Source organism: Lynx canadensis, chromosome C2, assembly GCF_007474595.2.
Source record: "Lynx canadensis isolate LIC74 chromosome C2, mLynCan4.pri.v2, whole genome shotgun sequence".
Lineage (NCBI taxonomy): Eukaryota > Metazoa > Chordata > Mammalia > Carnivora > Felidae > Lynx > Lynx canadensis.
The window spans coordinates 143,100,585-143,125,738 of NC_044311.2; the positions used below are offsets into that span (position 1 = coordinate 143,100,585).

General features: G+C 37.0%; 1 protein-coding gene across 1 annotated transcript in view; it reads right to left on the reverse strand.

Annotated features, from left to right (window-relative positions):
* Positions 1–644: 644 nt before the first annotated feature.
* LTN1 (listerin E3 ubiquitin protein ligase 1) overlaps positions 645–25,154 on the reverse strand; it is a 64,443-nt gene continuing 39,933 nt past the window's right edge. The window contains exons 20-30 of the mRNA XM_032594780.1: positions 15,971–16,106; positions 15,623–15,767; positions 14,548–14,761; positions 13,450–13,687; positions 13,040–13,114; positions 10,532–10,718; positions 7,237–7,408; positions 5,941–6,161; positions 4,367–4,561; positions 3,510–3,677; positions 645–3,016 (exon numbers count right to left, since the gene is read on the reverse strand). Of these exons, the coding sequence (XP_032450671.1) occupies positions 2,954–3,016; positions 3,510–3,677; positions 4,367–4,561; positions 5,941–6,161; positions 7,237–7,408; positions 10,532–10,718; positions 13,040–13,114; positions 13,450–13,687; positions 14,548–14,761; positions 15,623–15,767; positions 15,971–16,106 (1,814 nt within the window). The 3' untranslated portion in view covers positions 645–2,953. The remainder of the gene's footprint in view (positions 3,017–3,509; positions 3,678–4,366; positions 4,562–5,940; positions 6,162–7,236; positions 7,409–10,531; positions 10,719–13,039; positions 13,115–13,449; positions 13,688–14,547; positions 14,762–15,622; positions 15,768–15,970; positions 16,107–25,154) is intronic.

A 25,154-nucleotide genomic window follows, 5' to 3' on the forward strand; every position in this document is an offset into this window, starting at 1 on the left:
ATGTAATAGAGAAAAACAGGTATGTAGATAATAAATTCACAAAATAATGACCAGTAAATATATGAAATGAAGCTAAGGTTCCTGGTAGCCAGGGAAACAGAAATTAAAACAAAAAGCTACTATCTCACAGCTCTGACTAGAAAATTTTAAAAATCTGGTAAGACTAAGTAGTGGTGATAAGACAAGAAAACCAGAATTCTCTTAAACTGTCATTGGGAGTGCAAACTTGCGTACCACTTTGGAGAGCAATCTGAGAATATCTAAAGTCAAAGAGTATACATATCTACTAGCTAAAAATACATTTGAGGGACGTATGTCTGGAATACCTAGCACATCCGCATGAGCAAATGTTATCAAGAATGTACACATGCAGCACGGTTCTAAAAAGCAAAAAGTTGTAATTAAAATGACCATCATTGGGGGAATTGGCAGGTAAACTAATATACTAAACAACAGTTGAGTGAAAAAGCTTACAAAAGATAACATACAACAGGCTTTCGCAAAAAAAAAAAATTAATAAAACTGCTATATAATTACTTATGGATGCAAACACATGGTAAAGTATAAAATCTTAAAACAGGAAAGGTCACACCAACTTCAGAACAGATTAGCTCTGGGGAGGGAAAGAGGAGATGGCATCGGGGAGGAGTACAAAAGAGGAATATTTTATTTCTTTAAAAATCAGAAGCAAATATGGCAAAATAGTTTGTGAAGAGTACAAGGGCATTTATATTATTACTCTGTATATTTGAAATATTTTATCATTAAAAAGAATCTTAATGGGCACATATGGTATAACAATAAAATAATAACATTAATCATTCACACCACAAAAACTTATCAAGTAATAACATTAATTATTTAAGCCACAGAAACTTATGTACATACATTAGAGCATGTGATAAGAGTTAAAAATAAATTCTAAAATTTGCAATTTACATTAGGGTTTTAAATTAATAATTTTGCTAATGGGCTTTGAATCTCATGCAATTTTTTAACGTCCTTACACTAGAATTTTAAGGGATGCTCTGCAGAGTTGTTAAAGCTATATAAACAAAACTTTAATCAATCATATTTTGTATTTCAGTCTTATTTTTGAAAGCCTTTTCTGTAGTATATAAACAGTAACAAGCTTTACATATATTTACAAGTCTCAAAGACTAAGAGTCCTAAGTATGAAGAGTAGGTATTCCACTTTATTATAGTGTTTCACCAAGAGCCTGATGCCCTAAATACAAATGTGGAAAAACAATGCTCCATTATTCCCTTTTGTGTTCTTCTTGAGGTTTGGATCAGAAGCCAAGAAGTACCAATACTGGAAAAGTTATAAACAAGGTCTTATTATAAAACCATTTTTTAAAGGAAAAGTGTGTAACTTTCACAGAGGAGTAACACAATCCTTTGGGATTACTATGTCAGAGAGAGACGTAAAAGAATATTTTAAGAAAGGGGTTAAATAGAGGTAGTAGAATTTTGCTATCTGTTCTTCACTTACTGACTCCTTGAGTCTCAAGGCTATAAGATAATAAACACTACAGAGAAAAATCCAAGAGACAGATAAAACTGGGTAGGATACTGTATCTACAAATTCAACTCAAGAGGGTCCATAACTCACGCATAATACTTCACTCTCGACTACAATACTCTGACCACATTCATTCTAGTTCAATAATAACCATTTTACCCAGTTGATGGTAAGCAGTGATTTTATTTAACATGACTTGCTTTTTGCCAATTAAACATTTGCAACAGAGATGATCAGCTGATCTTTCAAGTAAACTTGCTACTAGATATGCTAATATTTCCCGTGTAATGGAAGACTGCAAAAAATGATTCCAAGTTCCAAACTTCCACATGTTTATATCTTGGGCACAATTTTTTAAGGGTAACAGTGCTGTGGCAAAAGGTAGGTTCCCACCTACTTCATTTCAGCCCATTATACTGAATTTTACTTAGTACTAAAATTATTAACTTGTACTTCTAAAGGCTGGAAAAAATAAGCTCCCCCAAATCTCTAATTTAGTGTAATCTTGGCCAGTAAGAATAGCAAAGTTTGCTTACAAAATTGAAAGCCTCCTGCAACATTTTATAATTTTTTGTTTTTTCCACCAATGTTAAATTTCAGAAATACTTATTTCTTCCCTCTCAATAGAGGGATAACTACCACTCTGCTTCCTGAATGAAATAATCTAATTTTTGCTTCTCTCAAATTCATATCCTCTGGAGACTCACTCAAGCTGAGTAATAATAAAGTCACTGACAGATCTGCAATTCAAATTTCATTAATACATGGAAATTCTTCCACAGCAAAAGGTCAGTGCCGTGAATTTTCTGAATTTCATAACCCTTGATAAATGGAGACACCTTAAAGTTCAGTTTACACTCTTTGCTATAGGATTTCAAAGCATGCTTCAAATAGCTTATAATAAGCTATATTAGTAGCTTAGCCTCATTTTATCATTAAAATAATCTACAAATATCTGAATACTAATTAATTTTGTTGTCATAACTAATAAATAAGTCTTAAAATATCTGTAGACAGAAATCAACCTTCTCCATTCATTTGCGTCAGTTGGACTTTTAGAATATAGATGAACAAACTGTGTTTTTTAGTATAATATAGTTGTACAGTGCTTTCACAAATTCCAATTCTGTAATTTAGGGCTTTTCCGTATTTATTTTTAAATATACAAAAAGATTAAACTATTAATATAAATATTTTCTCTCAAATATGTAATATTCTTATGTAAAAGAAAAGGTTTCCAAACATTTACAAAGCAATCTAAAGATAAGTAAACCTGATTTAGGATCATTACATTAACCAAAATAATTTTCCAGAGGTCTCCTTTAAAAGGAACGCTCACTGGCATCCTCACATCAATACTTCAAGGTGGATCCAAAGCCACACTCTGCTTGATTTACTTCAGGGATCACTTCCAATGGAAAAAAATTTTCAGAAAAAGGTCTCACGACAGAGTGGACAAGTGGATTTGTTGCTAGACGTAAACCATTTGTACTGAAAAAGAAAAGGTTCTGAGTGTCAAAAGAACTTTTTAAAGCTGTTGTATTACATATACATCTAAAGTAAGCTTAACAATGATAAAGCGGAAAAGGGAGAATACCAAAATTTTAGCTTCCTCCATTCATCTCCAAGATCAACACAACTCAGCATTACTTCCAAAGGCTGTAGTATGATGCTTTCTACCTACACACAGTCACGGAGACACGTGAGGAAGACAAGACCTCCTTATGAAGCAACTGTACACAGCTGATGATTAAAGAAAGAGAGCAAAGAGCTCTGACGCCAGCTGGCCCCTGCTTCCAATTCTTTCAGTCTCATTTATGCTACTGGTCTCAGTGAACTACTAATTATCTTTTGCAGATTTTGAAAAATCATTTTAATATTAACTACATTTAAGAGTTTAACATTGTTTTCTTTTCCAAAATTAGATATCACACATATAAAATATACAAAAAATATAAATACGCTAATTTCTCTTTGGACATACCAAGCAGGCTGAATGGAACTTCTTCTTGCACGTTCTACAGGCTTTTTTTGGAAGAGAATAGTTGAAACCATGAATGACTGAGAAACAGATCATGCAATCTTCAACACCCTCAAAACGTTTGTCTACATTATTTTTCCATAATGCTAGGCCTTCCATAATGCTTCCATTCTGTTAACAACAAGAAAAGAAAAAGAGAGTAAACATGCCCTGAAGTGCACCAAAGTTATTTTTATTCAATTTCATAAATTTTAAAATTAAATTTTAATTTGGAGAGGAGAGAATCTGCTTGGCTATCTTCACACCTCCTGTTTTCTGAATGCTGGTTTTTAAAATGACCTCCCAAGTTTCAGGAACCAGATATAATTTCTCTTCACTAAAGACAGACTTGAAAGAAAGGCTTCTGCACCAATACATCAAGCTTTATAGTATCAATGTGTAAACAACTATAACTTGTTTTAAAAGTCAAAGATCTCTGAGTAGTGGGATTTCCCTAATCACAGAAGGACAGGTGAAATCTTAGACTAAAAGTAGCTCCAAAGACATTCATCAGTCTGGTATCTTACAAGAAGATTCCCTCTCAAACAACTTCCGTAACACTACTTATTGTTCCAGGTCATCCACAATGCCAGTGGAGTAGAGTCAATCCCTCTCAAACACCAGGAAAGAGATTGTAGAACCTTAAAAATTAAAACAGCTTGGCAGGTTCAAGTCATTTAGGCACATATGTGTGCTGATCCAAGGAAATACAGTGTATCGGTTTCAGCCTCAAGCAGAAGGGGTGTATTTTAAGTTTGCCCTTTCAAAGAGCAGGTCAGCAGTGCTCTATCTGGGAGGTCAATGTGGACACAGACACTTACTTGATGGGTGAGGTAAGTGCTCAACTGCAGCATCCAGTTCCGCCACTGCTGAACAGCCACTCCCACTCTCTTCCCACTCTCCACGGTTATTGAGCCCAGTGGATAATTTGAAGGCAGCTGTATAATAAGCTCAATAACTATGTCCTCAATAGCGTAAGTAGCCATCACTTCTCGAGTAGTAGCCCGAGCTTTAACCTGCAACATGGGAAAGGTAATACTTTCTTGCAAATTTCTTTCTTTTGTTCAAAAAACATCTTGATAGGATAGTCAGTCTTCATTCAAAGACAACACAGGTAAGCACGCTGGCTTATTAGACAAGAGGTATTTAGTAAATAGGTTTATATTTTAAAGTGATTTTCATGAAATTCAAAGTCAGTTTCAAAAGAAATTCTGCTCATAAAAATGTATGTTTTATAGTATTTGGCTTATCACATAAGTTTGTGAACAGACCAGTGACAGAATGAGTTTTTAATTATTCCTTTTCTTCCACACAGGGTATGAAATATCACTTCTATTTCAAAGTCTCCCAAGTCTTTCTCTGCCATCGAATTCTCTTGAGCTTTAAAGCCAACCATCAACTGTTGGGACTATTTCCACCTACTAACCAGCTACAAGTTCAAAAAATCACCACAAAATTTCTAACATTCCTCTCCTTTTATGGAACAGTCCCATTGATACTACCTCACTCAGGTCCTCCTTGTTACTCGTAATGTCTACACCAGTGGTATCTCCTGGCTATGCATTTGAACCCAAGCTCCATGCCAACAGCCAGTACTATACATTGCAGTCAGAGCAATTTCACAGATTAGAACTCTGACAGCGTCACTTGCCTCAAAGGAAAGTTTTCAGTGGCTAAATAGGACCAAATTATTTTAGACTATTATTTGAGGCCTTTTCCAATATGGCCTAATTCATCATGGAAGCAGCTGGTTCTCTATTTACTTTCAGGAATCCTACTGCGTATGAATAGCGGCTTATTCGTCATTTCTTACAGTCACAGAAATTACATTCTCATCTCCAAACTTTTTGCTTTTGCAATACTGCTTCTTCTATATTCAATCCCTTTCCCCTCATTGTCTTGCCCACTTCAAAGTAATCTTTCTCCATAAAGTTGCATCCAATCTCTTCAGCCAGATGAACCTTTCCCACTCTGATCGCAGAGCACTCTTCCTCTTAATGAGCCACATTTTAGTTTCCAGTTGCAAAAAAGATTATCAGGATCACGCTTTCCCCTTTATCAGATTATATGTGATTACACAATAAGGATCTGGCCTACTAAACCATCCATTTCCCAAGTGATTGACACACAGTGCCTGGAATGATTTTCCAATATATATTTTGAATGAACTAACGAATGTTCAAAAACTTTGATGGGGGTATATGAAATCATAACACTTTTTGACAATGACAATGACAATGACAATGAGATTTGACACCTAAGAATCAGAAAACAAAGTAGACAATTTGTATAATTCTGAACCACTGGTTAATATTGTGATGATATACACTACAAATGGCAGACATAATCAATATTCAAACAGCTTTCCTGGAAAAAAATTCAAGATAATACTAACCGTCATGCCATTAAATAGTTGTGTACTTGTTTGTACAGAAGAAATTTCTTGAAAAGAAAGAACACTGCTGACATACTTGCTTGTAAATCTATCTACAATATTGAAAACACGCTTCTCACTACTATTCCACCACAGCCTAACCATGGCAGGTAAGTCTTTTAATGTCATATGATAGACTGAACAAGCCAAGTGTGGGATATGGTATGGAAGAGTTGCTGTTTCTGAGGAAAAAAACAAAGTCTTAGTTAGTAACAGGTATTTCTTACATAGAATAACAGACTAGAACATCATTTTTAATTCCTTAACGCTAGAGCCAGAGCTCATAAAATAAACATACCAAAGAAACCAGAACTCTGGAGCATTAGCTTTCTCTCATACGTTCAAAGTGAACCATTAGAATGGCAAAAAAGAAGCAAAAAGAAGGAAGATTCCAACTGACAACGAAAACTCTGCCTAGAAATAGCATTCTGTATTCCACATGACAGATCACAAAAGAAGAGGAACATTCATATTTTAAAAAAGAGGACCCCCACCCCCTGCCCCCGGGGGTGGAAAAAAAATTAAATAAAAAGGAGGAAAAGTTTAAAGACTGTCTTTCTTATAAATTATGAAAAGGAGTTTGGCCCCTACACTTTCCCCAGAGCTCACTGATGTGTTATACAAAAATCCTAGAATATCCACTTCAATACTCGTAAGACATAGTACCCTCCTCAGATCTCCCAGGCATTTAAAAAATTCCAATTGCAAGGAAACCACTTAAAACACTATAGTACAACTAGATGCATGTATATCTATCCCCTCAGCTAAAATCTGAGCTCATGGAGTGAAAGAAGTAAATTTCATTCATCTTTGTTTTCTCAACTGAAGGCTACTTATATATAAGTATATATTATGCTTATAAATATAGACTATTTACTTATAAAGACTTATAAGACCACAGACTTATTTAAGACTATAAGACTTATCTAAGACTATAAGTCTATAAGACTACTCATTTATAAGTATATATTATTATTTTATAAAACATTATCATATAGTTGCTTACAGAATATTGGCTTACAGAATAAAAGATAACAGTCTCAACAAACTAGGCTTCAAAAATGTAAATTCTTACCCTTACCCACAAGATCTAAGTGTATGTCCTATTTAAATGAATATGGAAAATCGTGTCCTTCAACATTCTTGTGGCCACAACTCACATTTGGGGTTATTCTCCAAACTTGCAAGAATAAAGCATAATAAATACAACCCAATATGGACGTAGTCTCCACGAAAAAACACAAACACACGTCTTACCTCTAATACTCAACTGGAGCTCTTCCGTAAAGAATGTTTTAGGCTCCTTATTAGAGAGCTCAATAGCTGTCTCTGCATAAGTCGGATTTTCTGGCATCAGCCTGAACAGGTGATAGAGCAATTTATTCAAACTTTTTGTTTTTCGAAGGTACATTGAATACAGAGCCCGAAGCTGGTGGGGAGTAAAGAATTTTTGTTAGTAAACCCAATTAAACCAAGAGAAGCAGTAGAGAAGAACAAACCAAAATAGAATAGATTGTACAACACAATGAAAAAGGCATTAATTTGAACACTCAGAATTACATGGAGGAGTCCTACAAAGTATATGCCACATTCGTACTTTCCAAACATGTCATTTGATGGCACTGCTCCCTTTCTTTCTTCACAAACAAGCAGAAGTTTTCACTATCCCCTCATTATTAGACATATGCTTCCAACATCTTTCTCAAACTATCTCCCTGTTAGCAGGTTCACCTCTACTTGGAGTCTCTCAAAATCTACTCCCCACTCCCCAGGGGATTTTCTCCCTCTCCCTCCCAAGTCTTCCACACACCCCTTCTGCACCATAGGCCTTTATCTTTCAAAATCCTGCTTAAAACTAATCCCATTTTTATGACTGACCTCCCACCATATCAAACACTCCACCAGCTTTATTCACCATAACCAAAAAGTGGAAACAATCTAAATGTCCATCAGTGGATAAATGAATAAACAAAATGTGGTATACTGATACAATGGAATACTATTTGGTCATAAAAGGGAATGTGGTACTGGGGCACCTGGGTGGCTCAGTCAGTTAAGCGTCTTGGTCTCAGGTCATGATCTCACCGTCCGTGAGTTTCAGCCCCCTATCAGGCTCTCTGCTGGCAGTACAGAGCCTGCTTTGGATCTCTATCTCCCTCTTTCTGCCCCTCCCCCACTGGTACTTGTGCGCGCGCGCGCTCGCTCTCTCTCTCTCTCTCTCTCTCTCTCTCTCTCTCTCTCATAAACACTGAAAAAAGGAATGTAGTGCTGATACATGCCATACATAGCATGCATGAATTTGCAAACATCATGCTAAGTGAAATAAGTCAGACACAATGAAAGACCACATATGTGAAATGTACACAACAGGCAAATCCACAGAGATACAACATAGATTGGTGGCTGCCAAGGGCTGGCTGGAGGGTTTGAGAGGAAATGGCACAGTTTGCAAATGGGTAAAGGTTCCTTAATTCAGGTGCTGACATGTTCTAAGATTAGATGGTGGTGATATTTACGCAATTCTGTGAATATAGCAGAAATACCAAACTGTATACTTTAAGTAAGTAAATTTGATAGTATGTGAAATACATCTCAGTAAAGCCATGAAACACACATATGCGCATAGCTTTGTTCCAGTTCAATCTGGTTCACTGGGAGTTTTGTTTGTAAGAAAAAATTGTTAAAAAACCAGACTTAGGACTGATAAGTTTTTTAAAAAAAATCCTCAGCTTGTTTTAGAATTTATCTAATTAGTGCTATTAACATCAGTTATTCTGGTTTAATATCTACAGCTCAATTCAAGTTCCAGGCTCAGTACGTGCTGCTCTACAATTCTTTGTAGAGCTTTCCCTAAACATGTAGGTCAATGGTTTAATGAAAAAAGTGATGCCTAGTTCTTTTTTTTTTTTTTTTAAGTTTACTATTTATTTTGAGAGAGAGAGAGAGAGTGCGCTCAAGTAGAGGAGGGGCAGACAGAGAGGGAGAAAGAGAGAATCCCAATGAATCCCATGGGTTCGATCCCATGAACTGTGAGATCATCACCTGAGCTGAGATCAAGAGTTAGATGCTTAACCAACTGAGTCACCCAGGCACCTGTGCATGGCCATTTTCTAAATTTCTGAATATAAGACAATAAGAACAAAATTCCTACACGTGGAAGCCTCACTTTCCTCCAACTTTTTAGAGATCAACAGTATTTTAAGAAACAAATGTAAAAGCCCAACAAGGAGTTCTTGAACTATATCACCAGCAAATAAAACTATCTCAAGTCACAAACATTAAGTGGCAGGCTTGAAGAAAAATAAAACTATTTTTTTAAAGTTTATTTATTTATTTTGAGAGAGAGAGAGAACATGCAGGAAGGGCAGAGAGAAGGGGAGAGAGAGAATCCCCAGCAGGCTCCACACTGTCAGTGCAGAGCCAGACATGGGGCTCGATCCCCTGAACCACGAGATCATGACCTGAGCTGAAACCTAGAGTCAGACACTTAACCTACTGAGCCACCAGGCACCCCAGAAAAATAAAACAATTTAAATATCTAGATCACTGTTGCTTCTCTGATTTGACTTTCCCCTTAGATACAAAAATAAAAAGATGCATTTGTTCATGTATTTGTATCAGGATCTGAGCTATCAGCAACAACATAAATTATAACTTAAGAAATCTGAAAAAAATCACATTTGAAAAGAATGCCATATTTAGTCACATCTTAAATATGAGGTAATAAACTGTCGGTTATTCATACTGTCAAAAAGCCACTGTTTATATTTAAAAAGTCCTAAGTTTATTAAACTGACTCAATCAGTATTTGATTAAAACTTTTAAAATGGGGAACTGCCTAAAGAGTGAAAAGGAAAAAAAAAAAAAACACCACACACACACACACACACACACACACACACACACACACACACAAAACTGTAGTAGATTTTTCCAGCTTCCCTCCTAGACAATGAGGTCTTACTTCCTAAACATGAGACAAGAGAGACATCTAGTGGCTGCTAGAATTTGGGCAAAAGAGTTCTCATATATTTTCACCAATGAGAAATAATAGTTTGAATTACACAGGTAACATTTCACAGATCTTTCTCTAAACACTGATTTTCAAATAAGGTATATGCCCAATGATGTTTTGACTAGAACCTCCACAAGAGTCAGAAGCTAACCAAAGAAAAAACCAGCAAGATAGAATTCTTTTGAAATTATTACCATGGCAATACAAAATTAAATTATATAACTCTTGTTCCCTGCAATAAAAGGACTTGGTGGCTACATTCAGTTAGAAAAAAACTGATTCAAGCACATTCCAGAGATTAATTACTTCTGCAAAAACTGTGTGTGTTGGCGGGGGGGGGGGGGGGATGGAGGGGAGATCAGGAAGTAAGGGACAGAAATAAATTTAGCAGAATATCTGAAGTTAGCCAGATAAGATTAGATTAAAATGTGAGGCATTTCCCCCTGTTTTTCAAAAGGAGGGGAAACAAAGGGTTTAGGACAGTAACAAAGAAACACAGAAGACAGAACTGTCAAAAGTTATTGTATCTTTATTTACCTGAGATGAAGCAGCTTTGAAGAAAGTAAGTATTAATTTCCAAGTGAGGAGATATCCCAGAACATAGCAGAAGTCTTCACTCAGTGGCTTAATAGTAACTATCTGTCCAACAGGAATACACCCCAAAACATTTTCTAGTAAGTCCTCTTGAGTGCTTAGAAGAGACATCAGCGCTGCTGGTGGTGACCTAAGAATCAATGGTCAAACACCACAATTTCCTCCATAACTTGTCTTTTAAAAAACTGATGATTTCCCACAAACCATTTTTGGGTTCCTGGGTGACTCAGTTAAGCTTCCAACTCTTGATTTCGGCTTAGGTCATGATCTCACAGTTCACGAGTTCAAGCCCCACATCCGGCTCTGCACTGACAGCATGGAGCCTGCTTGGGATTCTCTCTCCCTCTCTCTTTCTGCCCCTCCCTTGCTCATGCTTACTCACACTCTCTCTCTCAAAATAAACAAACTTAAAAAAAATTTTTTTAAGTCCCCCTTATAATTCAGTTTTAACTTCTAATTTTGCATAATGGCAATTACAGAATCTGGGAGACATAAAATGTATGAATGTATATAAAATACATAAATATATACTTTTTCATATTTATTTAACAAATACATAGGATGTATATATATATTTTAAAGTTTCTTTATTATTTTTGAGAGAGAGAGACCACGAACAAGGGAGGGGCAGAGAGAGAGGGAGAGAGAGAATCCCAAGCAGGTTCTGCGCTGTCAGCAAAAAGCCCAAAGCAGGACTCCAGAGATCATGACTTGAGCCAAAATCAAAAGTCAGACACTTAACCAACTGAGCCACCCAGACACCCTCAAATATATAAAATATAAACATAAAACATAAGTTTTGTATTTACAAACATGTAAAATATTTTTCATATTTGTATATTTTAAAAATATATGAAATATACTATAAAATATAGGCTCTAGAAGTTAGCACTTAAAAGAAAGACCCTTTCAGAAAAGATATATTTCAACCTTCTGTTTTATGGATGGGGAAAAAAAAAATCACACAGCCACAAAGTCTAAATGATTGGTCTCAAGTCCGTCAGCTATAGGAAGGGGAATGATGAGGGATACCGACTCCTACCAGGTCCCTAGAAAGGCATAAAAGCGTAAGACGGTGTATGTCTTTTCAGGAAAGTAAATTCAATATTCAAATTAACTCATGACAATGTAAGTTAATTTTCTTCTTTCCTAAACTAGTGCACTCTTTAACACTTTCGGATAAACTTAGGAGATTCTCAAAAAGTGAAATACTTACGTATATCCTGTCAAATTCTGACACTGTAGTTCAGTTCTCTCTCACCTCTGTAATGTTTCTTTCCTTGTGGCCTCCTTTTCCCAGCCCATAAACACAGGTCTTCTTCAAGCTTCTGCCCTTAGGTTTTTACCTTCAACACCACCATCCCATGTACCAACCCTTCTCTATTCCACACCGACAGTGACTAGATTTGACAAATACCAACTCAGATATCTCTCCACTTTCCACACTGCCCTCCATGTACTGTTACTGTTTCTAGGATGGTCTCCACGTCTGCTTGCTTCTTTGTATAATTTGATTCATACTATAGCCAGAATCAGCTGGTACAGTTCCCATCTTCTACCAAATATGCCCCCAACCCCAGAAAATGTAACTTTTAAGGCCCTTTTATTATCTTAAGTACCCTTCCAGCTTTATTTTCCACCATACCTTCCCTGATTACTCCACATATTCACTCACTTATCCTTTTATTCAGCAAATGATCGGTATTTATGGGCCTGCTTTAGGCCAGGAACCATTCCGGGTGCTATGAATACAGTCGGGAACAAGAGACAAAATTCCTGACTTCACAGAGCTTCCACTCCAGTGGAGGACAATAAAAAATGTGTTGAGTGGCAACTACTCAACACCCCCAAACATATCCTGAATATTCATGCCTTTATGCCTTTGCACGTGGTATTCCCTTAACTTACATGGCCTTCCCCGCCCTGCTGAAGTGCTACCTAACTTTAAAGATCCAGCATCAATGTCTCCTCCTCCAGAAAAAGTCTTCCCTGCTGGTGCACAGCAGCTGTCTCTCTGACAGCCTGCTGCCTATCCTCTTCCATACCACCTGCCACACACTGGCTACTACCATAGAGGAATACTGTCTATAACAGATTATAAGTTTCTTAAGGACAAGAAGGATTACTCAACACCATAGTCTCCCATTAGCATTTAATTACTACTCTGCATAAAGTGGGTGCTCAATAGATATTGGAATTGATACAGTTTCCACACCTATCATGTGGTCAAAGGAAGTTTTGCTAAAATGTAGCAAATTGAAAATATAATTTAGGAACAATTAAGGAGAGAAACTATCTTTCTGGCTGAATTCTAGATTTCATTTATATCTTACAGAGAACTTTAAAAGATATATTGAATATATACTCTAAATTTTGAGCTTTTGCATTTATCTATCTTCTGAAGTTACAAGGTAGATTATAAGAATTAAAAAAATTATTTAAAAAACTTACAAGGCTGGTTCTTCTTCTTCATCTCCGTATGACTTCAGATTATCCTGATCATATTGTGGTAATTCAGGCATCAATCTGCGGGTCAGAATATATTTCATATTATATTAAATTGTTCATTGTTAAATCATGCTCAAGAGCAGAAAGACCAATACTTACTTTGTAATGAGGATATTTTTAAATGGTTGTTTTCAGAAATAACCAACAATGGCCAGGACTATCTAAATGGAAAACTGTGTATGGAGAATAGTGACCTACATGATCAAAACTTTGGCATCCCTGTTATTAAAATGCATGATCAAGTTTTGTGTTTTGTTTTTGGTTTTTTACTTTGACTTTTTAATGACTAAGAGAACTAATATATTCTATTTTTTATACCACCACCACAATAATTCAATTGGAAGAATTCTTACTTGTATAGCATATGGTAAACAGCAATTTGCACAGGCCGAGCTCTGTAGAGGAGTAATGGGGCCAAAGTATTTAGCAAAGTCTGAAGATATTCTGGTAAGTTTGTTTTTTGGCCAGCAACCAATTTTGAAGGGAGTTTTTGACTCAATAGCTGGTCCTTTGGGATATATGTTAATGTTTCACACATGGGCTTCAGCACTGCATTCTGGAAGGATGTTTCAGATGTATCTTTGCTTTCTCCTGATGACAAAAAGGAAAGAAATATGCACATCCCAACACAAAGTAAGTAATACAGCTTGACTGATTCACAGAATGTCAGATGTCATTATTTAAAAAATGTTTATTTTTGGGAGAGTGTAAGTGGGAAAGGGGCAGAGAGACATGGGGACAGAGGATCCAAAGTGGACTCTGTGCTGACAGCACAAAGCCCAGTGCAGGGCTTGAACCCATGAACCACGAGTTCATAACCTGAGCTGAAGTCAGACTCTCAACTGACTAAGCCACCCAGGCGCCCCCAAATGTCATTTAAGAAAATGAAGTTAAAAATTGACAAACATTAGTACTGTCCTAGCTAGAAACTGTCATTTTAACAGGTGATCATAACTGTTTAATAACTTCTATTAAAAAAGAGAGAAGTTTGGGGCTCCCGAGTGGCTCAGTCGGTTAAATGTCCCAACTCTTGATTTCGGGTCAGGTTATGATCTCATGGTTAGTGAGTTCAAGCCCGACATGGGGCTCTGCACTGACAGTGCAGAGCCTGCTTGGGATTCTCTCTGTCCCTCTCTTTCTGCCCTTAGCCCACTTGTGCTAAATAAGTAAATTTAAAACAATTTAAAAAAAGAGAAGTTTGAGTTATAAATAATCTATTCATGTTATCCGAATTACTATTATTTTAATGCAATAGACTTTGGATAATTTGTTATTTTTCAATTCTTGACTGTAAAGCAGAAGCATATGTGATGCTTCTAGATGCCAAGCTTTTTCTCAGGCTCTTTTCTTAACTATTCTGTACTGTTTGACTTAAACATCCAAAGTATTTGTTTTGAAATTTTCAACCAGTCATTTGCAATGAATCTCACTATGATTCCCCTTCCACTTGCCTGTAACAGTCACCAAAAGAGGTAAAAGCAAATTGTGGATGCCTTGGGAAAAAAATTCTTTCCATTCACTGATTAGATTCACGGGGAGATTGCCAATGGTGTCCAGAGTTGTGGAATCAAAAAAAGCACTGAGCTCACAGGCCAAATCACAGCTGACACAGGCAAACAGTTGTACAAGTGGAACAGAATACAGTGTGTGATTCTCCCTTGTTGTCTGAAGAAACAAAAATATAATAGGTAAGCAGGCGTCTGCCAGAACACCACACATCAAGGCAACAAAGAAAAGGCTCTTTCATTTCTCTAAACTTTAAAATAAAAAGCAGCTGAAGTGTAGTCTCTGGAGACACACATTTTACATCAAAATAGTTTTTTTTAATTAAATACTAAGAATCAGAATCAATCTATTCTGAAATACTTTTTTTATTTCTAAAACTATGAAAGAAAATATCAATTACCATTTACCAAGTAAAATATATTAAAAACATTTATAATCTCAGGAGCCTAACTAATTGGGCATTATTAAGTCTACTTTAAAACAAGTAAACTGAGGCTCAAGCAGGTCAGATTTGAACACCCTAAGCCACACACATAGTAGCAAACGCAGGGGAGATTCAGAACAGTCTAACCCTGATGAATTGCTTTGTGTGTCCATAAACATCACACTTGCTTTGTGTCATAAAAACAACACTAATTCCCCTGAATTTGCTTTATCTTTAACTTATTACTGACACAGTACATTTTATGAATAATTTAAGAGTCAAAAAGATCAAAAGAATAGTCACGAAAGATAAAACCTGCAAGGGCTGCACTACAAATACTACGTTAAAATGAGCTGATGGAGAGAACACTTTAATAGCAGGGGATTCGGTCACTCAATGATACTGGCAGACATTAAAACTCTATCACTTTACTGTTCTATCAAACGGTGCCTGGTGACAAATACATCTTTAGTGTTTAAATGTTTGCAAAAGAGCTAATTACTATCATTACTTGAAGAGTAAGATTAGTAATTGGTTCTAGTATACAGATATGCATGAAGACCCAACAGAGGTGATGACACATCGAGTTAATTTACCTCCAACCAAGCCAACATGGAGCACATGATGAAGTCCCATTCACTCTCTGCCAAAGGAGATGAACAGTATTTCAGGAACAAGGAAAGGAACCGGATTATTTCTATATTCACACCTAGTATCTCTGGACTTACTTCTGATAGATTACTGTGATAAAGACAAAAGCAAAACAAAACAAAAGAATTATATGCACATTCAATTAGAAACTATTTTATCTTAAACCTTACTTATAAAAGTCTGGTTTAAATGTTTACCATCTTGTTACTGTACAAAACTGTGATTATAAGATACGCAATTCTAGATACACATTGTAATGGGGGGTGGGGAACACAGTATAAAATATCACCTACCAACTGAAAAGAAAAACATCTTCGTGATCTTTCTTCCAGGATATTAGAATTTTTAATATACCATGTAATAGCTCCCCATCATCTATGCTTCTGGTTTGCAGACAAGAGTTGAAAATGGCAAGATGTCCAAAACCTCCTAAAGTAAAATTCAAAATGAAAATTAACCCACATCTATCTATACATATTGCCTTAAACAAAAGTCTTGTCTTACAGATGTAGAAATTATTGCTTTCTCTGATAAAACTGGTGTTTGAAAAAAACTAGGGATGATCACTCTCTTATCAAAGGATAAACAAGTAGGACACTCCTGCTAAGGCACAAAGTTGTAAAAAAGTATAGAACAGGAGAGACATCACCGAGGATGGTGACATAGGTTGTTCCTGACTTTGCTCCCCCTCACAAGAAAAACAGCTAACAGCTATTCAAGAACAAGGCATCACTGAGAGACTGCTATGGGTTTGAGGCTGAAGCGCCCCTACACCTCTGAGGCCAACACAATATGCATTAGGAAGGGAAGAGAAGCAGCTCTACCCTGACTGCGTTGCCCCTTCCCAGGAGAGTGCAGCACCGTGTGGCACGGTCTTCCCTGAGACTCTGGCTCCTGCGGTAGGAAAAGAGAACCCAGTGGGGAAAACCAGCACGCCTCATTTATTTTGAGTTGCTTTCTGGGAGCCCCTACTCTGATCTTGCCCCACTGGGACTGTGGGGAGTCTGTGACAAAGAATGGGGAGGTGACTGTAACAACCAGCACATAGATCTTGGCAGACCAAGTTCACAGCTGCATTGCCCAGTTGTAATCCTCACCAGTGGCTTTTTTATCTGTAGAACCAGGACAAGGGTGCACTCTGACCAGTGAACACAGTGGGGTACAGATCTGCCTGATTCTGATCCTGGAAGTTTTGCCCACCCCAGAGCCCAGTTTACCCACGCCCAAATAAGCAGCTGAGTCACAGCCCCACCCACCGTGGAGCATCTTCCAGCCCCATCAGACCAGAAGGGCCGGAGACAACTCCTGAAAGCTGTGTGGCCCGATGGCACTCGAGCCAAGAGGGGGCTGAGCAGGGCTAACCGCCCCAGAGCAAAGGCAGTACTGTGCCCTGAGGCTTCCCCTGCTACACACAAGCACAGTGATTAATTCCCAGACAGGCTGAGGGTAGCCCCTGGCCCCTGCCAATCACAGAACGTGTTTGGGAAACTGAAGAGTAGCTTAAAGCGGCCTCTCTCCGTCCCAGCCAGGCAAGGGAGTGGAGACGTAGCCCCACACGTGGAGAGTCTTTAGGCCCCATCTGACCGGAGGTCTAGCAAAAATTCCCGAAAGCTGTACAGCACAGCAGCACTACAAGTGAGAGGCGGGCGAGCAGAGCTGACAGTTTACAGAGCAAAGCCAGTGGCCCTGCTCAGTCAGGGAACTTGAGATGTACTTCTGTTTGGGTTAAGACAATCAGAGGCTTACTGGCTTCAGAGCTACTTCTGTCACTGTGCCCAGGCAGAAAATCTTTATATGTAGCTCCACGCTTTGCCAAATACAGCCTTTGGCCGGTATGACCAGAGAACCTAACTAGAGCACACAGGAAGCTCCATAACCCGTCCACTGGGCTACAAAAGGTGACACCTGGACAGAAAGCAGAAGCCGCGGCCTCCCCCATCTGCAGGGCGTCACCTCCTAAGGGAATTCTGTGCACATTCTTGCCAATTCAGGTCCCCCAGCAGTGAGCTGCACAGACTCTGGACTTTGTCCTGCTGCCCTGCCAGGGCAGGAAAGCTAATTCACAGCCCAATCTGCTACGAATACAGTACCCAGTCCTAACTATCTAGTGAGTCTGACCAGAGAATCCAGGCAACTACAGCACCCTCCTACAGCCTCAGGTACGGAACCAAGCCACAGTTCTGTCCAACTGTTCTCCCCAAGCCTGTCCTCAGAGCTCAAACAGCCTTGTCCAAAAGCAGACTAACAGCAGGCTCTACTTACAAAAGGACGGTGCCAGCAGACACACCTGAAAACCCAAACTGAGCTGACTGATAAAGAACGATCTCTGCCACAACCAACCTACAAATCATAACGTTTGGAAGAGGAGCACAACTGAATGTGCAGATACCACCGTAAGGAAAAAAAGGATCACAAATAATCAGATAAATCTGATACCATCAAAGGAAACTACTAAAGCTCTAGCAAATGACCCTAAAGAAATGGAAATCAGTTAAACCGGCAGACCAAGAATTCAGAATAATTCTCTTAAGAAGGTTTTTAGCAAATTACAAGAAAAGACAACTAAACAAAGTTAGAAAAACAATGCATGAACAAAATGTGAAGTTTGATAAGGAAACAGCAACCATCAAAGCAAACAGAGGGGCGCCTGGGTGGCTCAGTTGGTTAGGCAACTGACTTCAGCTCAGGTCATGATCTCACAGTTCGTGAGTTCGAGCCCCGCGATGGGCTCTGTGCTGACAGCTCAGAGCCTGGAGCCTACTTCAGATTCTGTGTCTCCTCCTCTCTCTACCCCTCCCCTGCTCATGCTCTGTGTCTCTGTCTCTCAATAATAAATAAACGTTAAAAAAAAAAATAAAAAACAAAACAAACAGAAACACCCCCCAGAAATCCTGGAGTTGAAAAATACAGTAAAATGAAATGAATTCAATAGTTTCAAAAGTTGACTGAACTATGCAAAAGGATCAGACACCTTGAGAATAGGACGCTGGAAATTATGTAGTCAGGAAAGCAAGATGAAGAAAGAAAATGCCTATAGGAATTATGGGACACAATGAAAAAAGAAAACAACTACAATATTCACATCATGGTAATTCCAGAAGGAGAAGAGAAAGGGACAATAAGTGTATTTAAAGCAATAATGGCTGAAACTTCCTGAACCTGCAGAGAGAAATGCACATCCAGATCCATGAGGATAATTACTTGGTAATAAATTGAATGTGAATAGGGTTACCCTCAGTCATATCATAACTAAATTGTCAAAAGTCAAAAGAATTTTAAGAATAGCACAAATGATAAATTTCATATAAGAGAACTCCCATTAGAGTATCAATGGTTTGCTCAAAAGAAACTTTTCAGGCCAGGAGAGAATGGGATGACATTCAAAATACTGAAAGAAAATGAATGCTAACCAAGAATTCTATGCCCAGCAAAGCTGTCCTTCAGAAATAAAGAAGAGGCAGAAAGTTTCCTGGATAAAACAAAAGCAAAAGGAGTTCAATACCATCAGATCTGTCTTACAAAAAAGGCTAAAAGGAGTTCTTTGAGTTGAAGTAAAAGTACACTGGTTAGCAACATAAAACATAAAAAGGTAGCATAAATCTCACTGGTAATGGTAAATAAATAGAGTTGAATTCTACAATATGACAACAGTGGTACATAATTCACTTACAACTCTAGTTAAAAGGTTTCTTCTTTTTTAATATAGTAAAAATGGGGCAGCTGGGTGGCTCAGGGTTGGTTAAAGGCCCTACTTCTGCTCAGATAATGATCTCACAGTTTGTGAGTTCAAGCCCTACATCGGATTCTCTGTCTCCCTCTCTCTCTGCTCCTCCCCTGTGCAGTCTCTCTCAAAAATAAACATTAAAAATAAATAAAATAAAATAAAATATATTAAAAATAACCATAACTACAATAATCTAGCAATTATATAATATAAAAAAAACTGCAAACTGAAACAACAATGGTAAATTAGCAATGATTCTAATTTAAAGTCACCAGCTGGGGCGCCTGGGTGGCGCAGTCGGTTAAGCGTCCGACTTCAGCCAGGTCACGATCTCGCGGTCTGTGAGTTCGAGCCCCGCATCGGGCTCTGGGCTGATGGCTCAGAGCCTGGAGCCTGTTTCCGATTCTGTGTCTCCCTCTCTCTCTGCCCCTCCCCCGTTCATGCTCTGTCTCTCTCTGTCCCAAAAATAAAATAAAAATAAAAAACGTTGAAAAAAAAATTAAAAAAAAATAAAAATAAAAAAATAAAGTCACCAGCTACATTAGCCCCTAAGAGTGTCAGCCTGTTCTTTGAAGACAGCCATTGACTTCTCCTCTCTAGCTATCAAAGTCCTAAATGGCATCTTCCAAAAGAAGGCTGTTTTGTCTACATTGAAAATCTATTATTGGTATAGTCACTGTCATTAATTATCTTAGCTAGATCTCCTGGATAACTTGCTATAGTTTCTATATCAACATTTACTGCTTCACCTTGCACGATTATATTATAAAAATGGCTTCTTTCTTAAATCTCATGAACCAACCTCTCCTAGCATCAAACTTTTCTTCTGCGGCTTCCTGACCTCATTTAGCCTTCTTAGAATTGCAGAAAGTTAGGACCTAAAGGGAATGTTGTAGCTGGTTTGATCTTCTATCCAACCACTAAATCTTCTCCACATCAGCAGTAAGGCTGTTTGCTTTCTTATCATTTATGTGTTCAATGGAGAAGCACTTTTCATTTCCTTCAAGAATTTTTCCTTTGCACTCACGACTTAGCTGCTTGGTGCAAGAGGCCTAGCTTTCAAGCTATCTTGGCTTTCAACATGATTTCTTCACTAAGCTTAATCATTTCTAGCTTTTTTTGTTTTGTTTTTTAATCATTTCTAGCTTTTGATTCAAAATGAGACACGTGACTCTCCTTTCACTTGAACAGGCAGAGGTCCTTGTAGGGTTATTAACTGGCCTGGAACAGGCGAACCGAAGGAGGAGGAGGGAGACAGGGAATGGCCACTTGGTGGAACAGTCAGAACACACCACAACACTCATCAATTAAGTCAGATGTCTTACATGGGCATAGCACATGGCACCTCCAAATAATTACAATAGTAACATCAAAGGTCACGGATCACCAGAAAAAAACATAATGAAAAAGCTTGAAATATTGCAAGAATTACCAAAATATAACATATAAACATGAAGTGAGCAAATACTGTTGGAAAAATGGCACTGATAGACTTGCTTGATGAGGGTTGCTATAAGCTTTCAATTTACAAAAAAACAAAAAACAAACAAACAAACAAAACCCAGTATCTGCCAAGTGCAATAAAGCAAAGTACAACAAAACAAGGTGTGCCTTTACTTTATATCAGACAAAACAGACTGGAAATGATAAAAAGAGATGAAGACATTACAATGATAAAAGGGTCAATTTTTCAAGAAGATAGTATAATACTAAATATTTATGCACCCAACATTGGAATACCTACATATATAAAGCAAAAACTAACAGAGCTAAAGGAAAAACACAGTAATACAGTAACAGTTGGGGACTTTTAATACTGCACTCTCAACAATGAAGATAGGTTATCCAAAGAATCAGTAAGTAAACAGTGGACTTAAACAACACCAAATGGACCTAACACACATAAAAAGAAGAAAACAGACTCCTATATCCTAACATATATGTATTTATTTAGAACATTTATGCTTCTGTTCTATCCAACAACAGCAGAATACACGTTCTTCTAGGACAGACCATAGGCTGGACCACAAAACAAGTCTCAGCAAATTAAAAAAAAAAACCCTGAAATCATACCAAGTACTTTCTCTGACCACAATGGCATCAAACTAGAAATCAGTAACAAGAAGAAAATTTGAAAATTCATAAAGAAATTAACACTTTCCTAAACAACCAATAGATCAAAGAAGAAATTAAAGCAGAACTAAAACTTTGAGATAAACAAAAATGGAAACACAACATACCAGAACTTGTGGGATGCAGCAAATGCAGTCCTAACAAGGAAGTTCACAGTAATAAATGCTTACATTAAGAAGCAAAAAAGATCTCCAAATCAACTACCTAATTCTATGACTTAAGGAACTAGAAAAAGAACAAACTGAGCCCAAAGTTAGCAGAAGAAAAAAAAAAAAAAAGATTAGAGCAGAAATAAGAGAGAGAAGAGAAAAATAATAGGAAAGATTAACAAACTAAGAGTTAGTTTTTGAAAAGAAAAAAACTGACAAACCCCTAGACAGACTACCCAAGGGAATAAAAAAGAGAAAGGACTCACATCAACAAAATTGCAAATGAAAAAGGAAACCTTACAACTGATATCACAGTAATTCAAAGGATCATAACAGGCTACTATGCACTATACATGCCAACAAATTGGACAACCTAGAAGAAATGGAAAAATTCTTAGAAACATACAACTTAACAACACTGAATCAGGAAGAAACAGAACATCTGAGTAACACTAATCAAAAATGAAGAGAAGGCCAGGACCAGATGGCTTGATTGATGAATTCTGCCAACTATTTAAAGAAAAATCAACACTCATTCTTCTCAAACTCTTCCAAAAAATGGAAGAGGAGGGAATACTCCCAAATTCCTTTTATAAGGCCAGCATTATCCTGATACCAAAATCAGGAAAGGATACTACTAGAAAAGAAAACTACAGGCAAATGCTCCTAATGAATACAGATGAAAAATTTCCAGTAAAATACTAGCAAACTGAATTCAGCAGCACATTAAAAGGATCATTCACCATGACCAAGTGGGATTTATCCCTGGAATGCAAAGATGTTTCAACATATGCAAATCAATATATGTATCACAGTAATAAAATGAAAGAATCATATGATCATTGCGATACACAAAGAAAAAAGCATCTGACAAAATTCAACATCCATTCATAATAAAAACTTTTAACAAATTAGGCACAGAAATAACATATATCACAATAGTAAAGGATATATATGACAAGGCTTCAGCTAACATCATATTCAATGGTGAAAGGCTGAAAGCTCTTCCTCTAAGATAAGGAACAAGACAACAGTGCCTGCTCTCACCACTCCTTTTCAACATAGTACTAGAGGTCCTCGCTAAAGCAACCAGGCAAGAAAGAGAAATAAAAGGTCAGAATTGGAAAGGAAGAAGTAAAATTGTCTCTTTACAGATGACATGATTTAATATACAGAAAATCCTAAAGACTCAACCAAAAACCTGTTAGATCAATGAATTCAGTAAAGTTGCAGGATACAAAATTAACATACAAAAACCAGTAACATTTCTATATAATAACAACAAATTTTCTGCAAAAGAAATAAGTAAATCAATCCCATATACAACAGCATCAAAAACCAAATATTTAGGAATAAATTTAACTAAGAAAATGAAAGTCCTACTTTGAAAACTATGGAATATTAATGAAAGAAATCAAAGAAACAAATAAATGGAAAGGTATCCCATGTGCATGGATTAGAAGAATTAATATTATTAAACTATCAATACTACCAAAAACCATCTATAGATTCAATGCAATCCCTATTCAAGACGCCAATGACATTTTTTTACATAACTAGTAAAAAAACACACCTAAAATATATACAAAACCACAAAAGACCCAGAATAGCCAAAGAAATTCTGTGAAAGAACAATGCAGGAAGCATCACATTTCCTGAAACACAGTATAATAGGGCATAAAAACAAACATACCAATGAAACAGAACTGAGAGGCGAAAATTAACCCAAGTACATATGACTAACTAATAAATGACAAGAGATCCAAGAATACTCAATGGAGAAAAGATCGTCTCTTCAATAAATGGTGCTGGGATGATAGGCTATTTACATGTAAAATAATAAAACTGGTCTCATATCTTACATTACTTGCAAAACTAACTCAAAATCAATTAAAGGTTTAAATATAAGACCTGAAACTATGAAATTCCTAGAAGAAAACAGGGGAATAAAGCCCCTTGACATGGGTCTTGGTAATTGATTTTTGGATAGGACTCCTAAAGCACAAGTAACAAAATAAAAAAACAGACAAATAAGACTACATCAAACTAAAAAGTTTCTGCACAGCAAAAGAAATCATCAACAAAGTGAAAAGACAATCTACCAAATGGGAAAAAATATTTGCAAGCCATATATCCAATAAGGGATTAATATCCAAAATACATAAAGAACTCATACAACTTGAGAGCAAAAAAACAGCCCATTTTAAAAGGACAAAGGACCTGAACAGACATTTCTGCAAAGAAATATATTTCAGGCCAGCAGATATATGAAAGGATGCTCAACATCACTAGTCATTAGGGAAACGCATTAAAGCTACAATGAGATATTACTTCACACTTACTAGAAGGGCCATCATCAAAAAGATAGGTAACAAATGCTAGCATGGCTGTGAAGAAAATGGACTGTGTGTGCACTGTTGGTGGGACTGTAAAATGATACAGCCGCTATGGAAAACAATAGGCAGCATCCTCAAAACATTAAAAACAGAACTACCATATGATCTAGTAATTCCATTTCTGGGAATATAGTTAAACCTCAAATAAGGTGGGAATTAGGGGCACTGATCTCCCCACCCCATGCTCTTGAAAATCTGCATATAACTGCTGACTCCCCAAAAACTTTACTACTGTTGACTGGAAGCCTTACCAATAACATTGACAATTAACACATACCTTACATGCTATTTGTATTAACTATATTCTTATGGTAAGGCTAGAGAAAAGAAAATGTCAAGAAAAGCATAAGGGAAATACATTTCTAGTATTGTATTTATTGAAAAAAACATGTATATAAATGGACCCACACAATTCAAACCCACATTATTCAAAGGTCATCATATAACCAAAGGAAACAAAAATGCTAACTCCAAAAGATATCTGCACCCCCATGTTCACAGCAGTATTATTTACAATAGCCAAGACATGGAAACAATCCAAGTGTCCACCAATGGATGAAATGGAAAAGAAGTTGTGGCAGATATATATAGAATGGAAAACTATTCGGTCACCAAAAAAGAGGACATCTTGCCATTTGTGACAACATGAATGAACCCTGAAGACATTATGCTAAAGTGAAATAAGTCAAAGACAAATACTATATAATCTCACTCATAAGTGGAATCAAACCAAACCCAAACTCATAGAAAAAGAGATCAGACTGTGGTTACCAGAGGTGGAAGATCAGAGGAGAGGGGGCTTGGAGGAAAGATGTTGTAGAGTTACAAACTTCCAGTTATGCGATACAGAAGTACTAGGGATGTAATGTACAACATGTTGTATGATATATAGGAAAGTTGGTAAAAGTTAATCCTAAGAGTTCTCATCACAAGAAGGAAATTCTTTTCCTTTCTTTTCTTTTTATTATATCTGAGAAGATGGATGTGACCTGAACCTACCAAGGTAATCATTTCACAATATATGTAAATCAAACCATCATGTTGTGCATCTTAAATTTACACAATTATGTACATC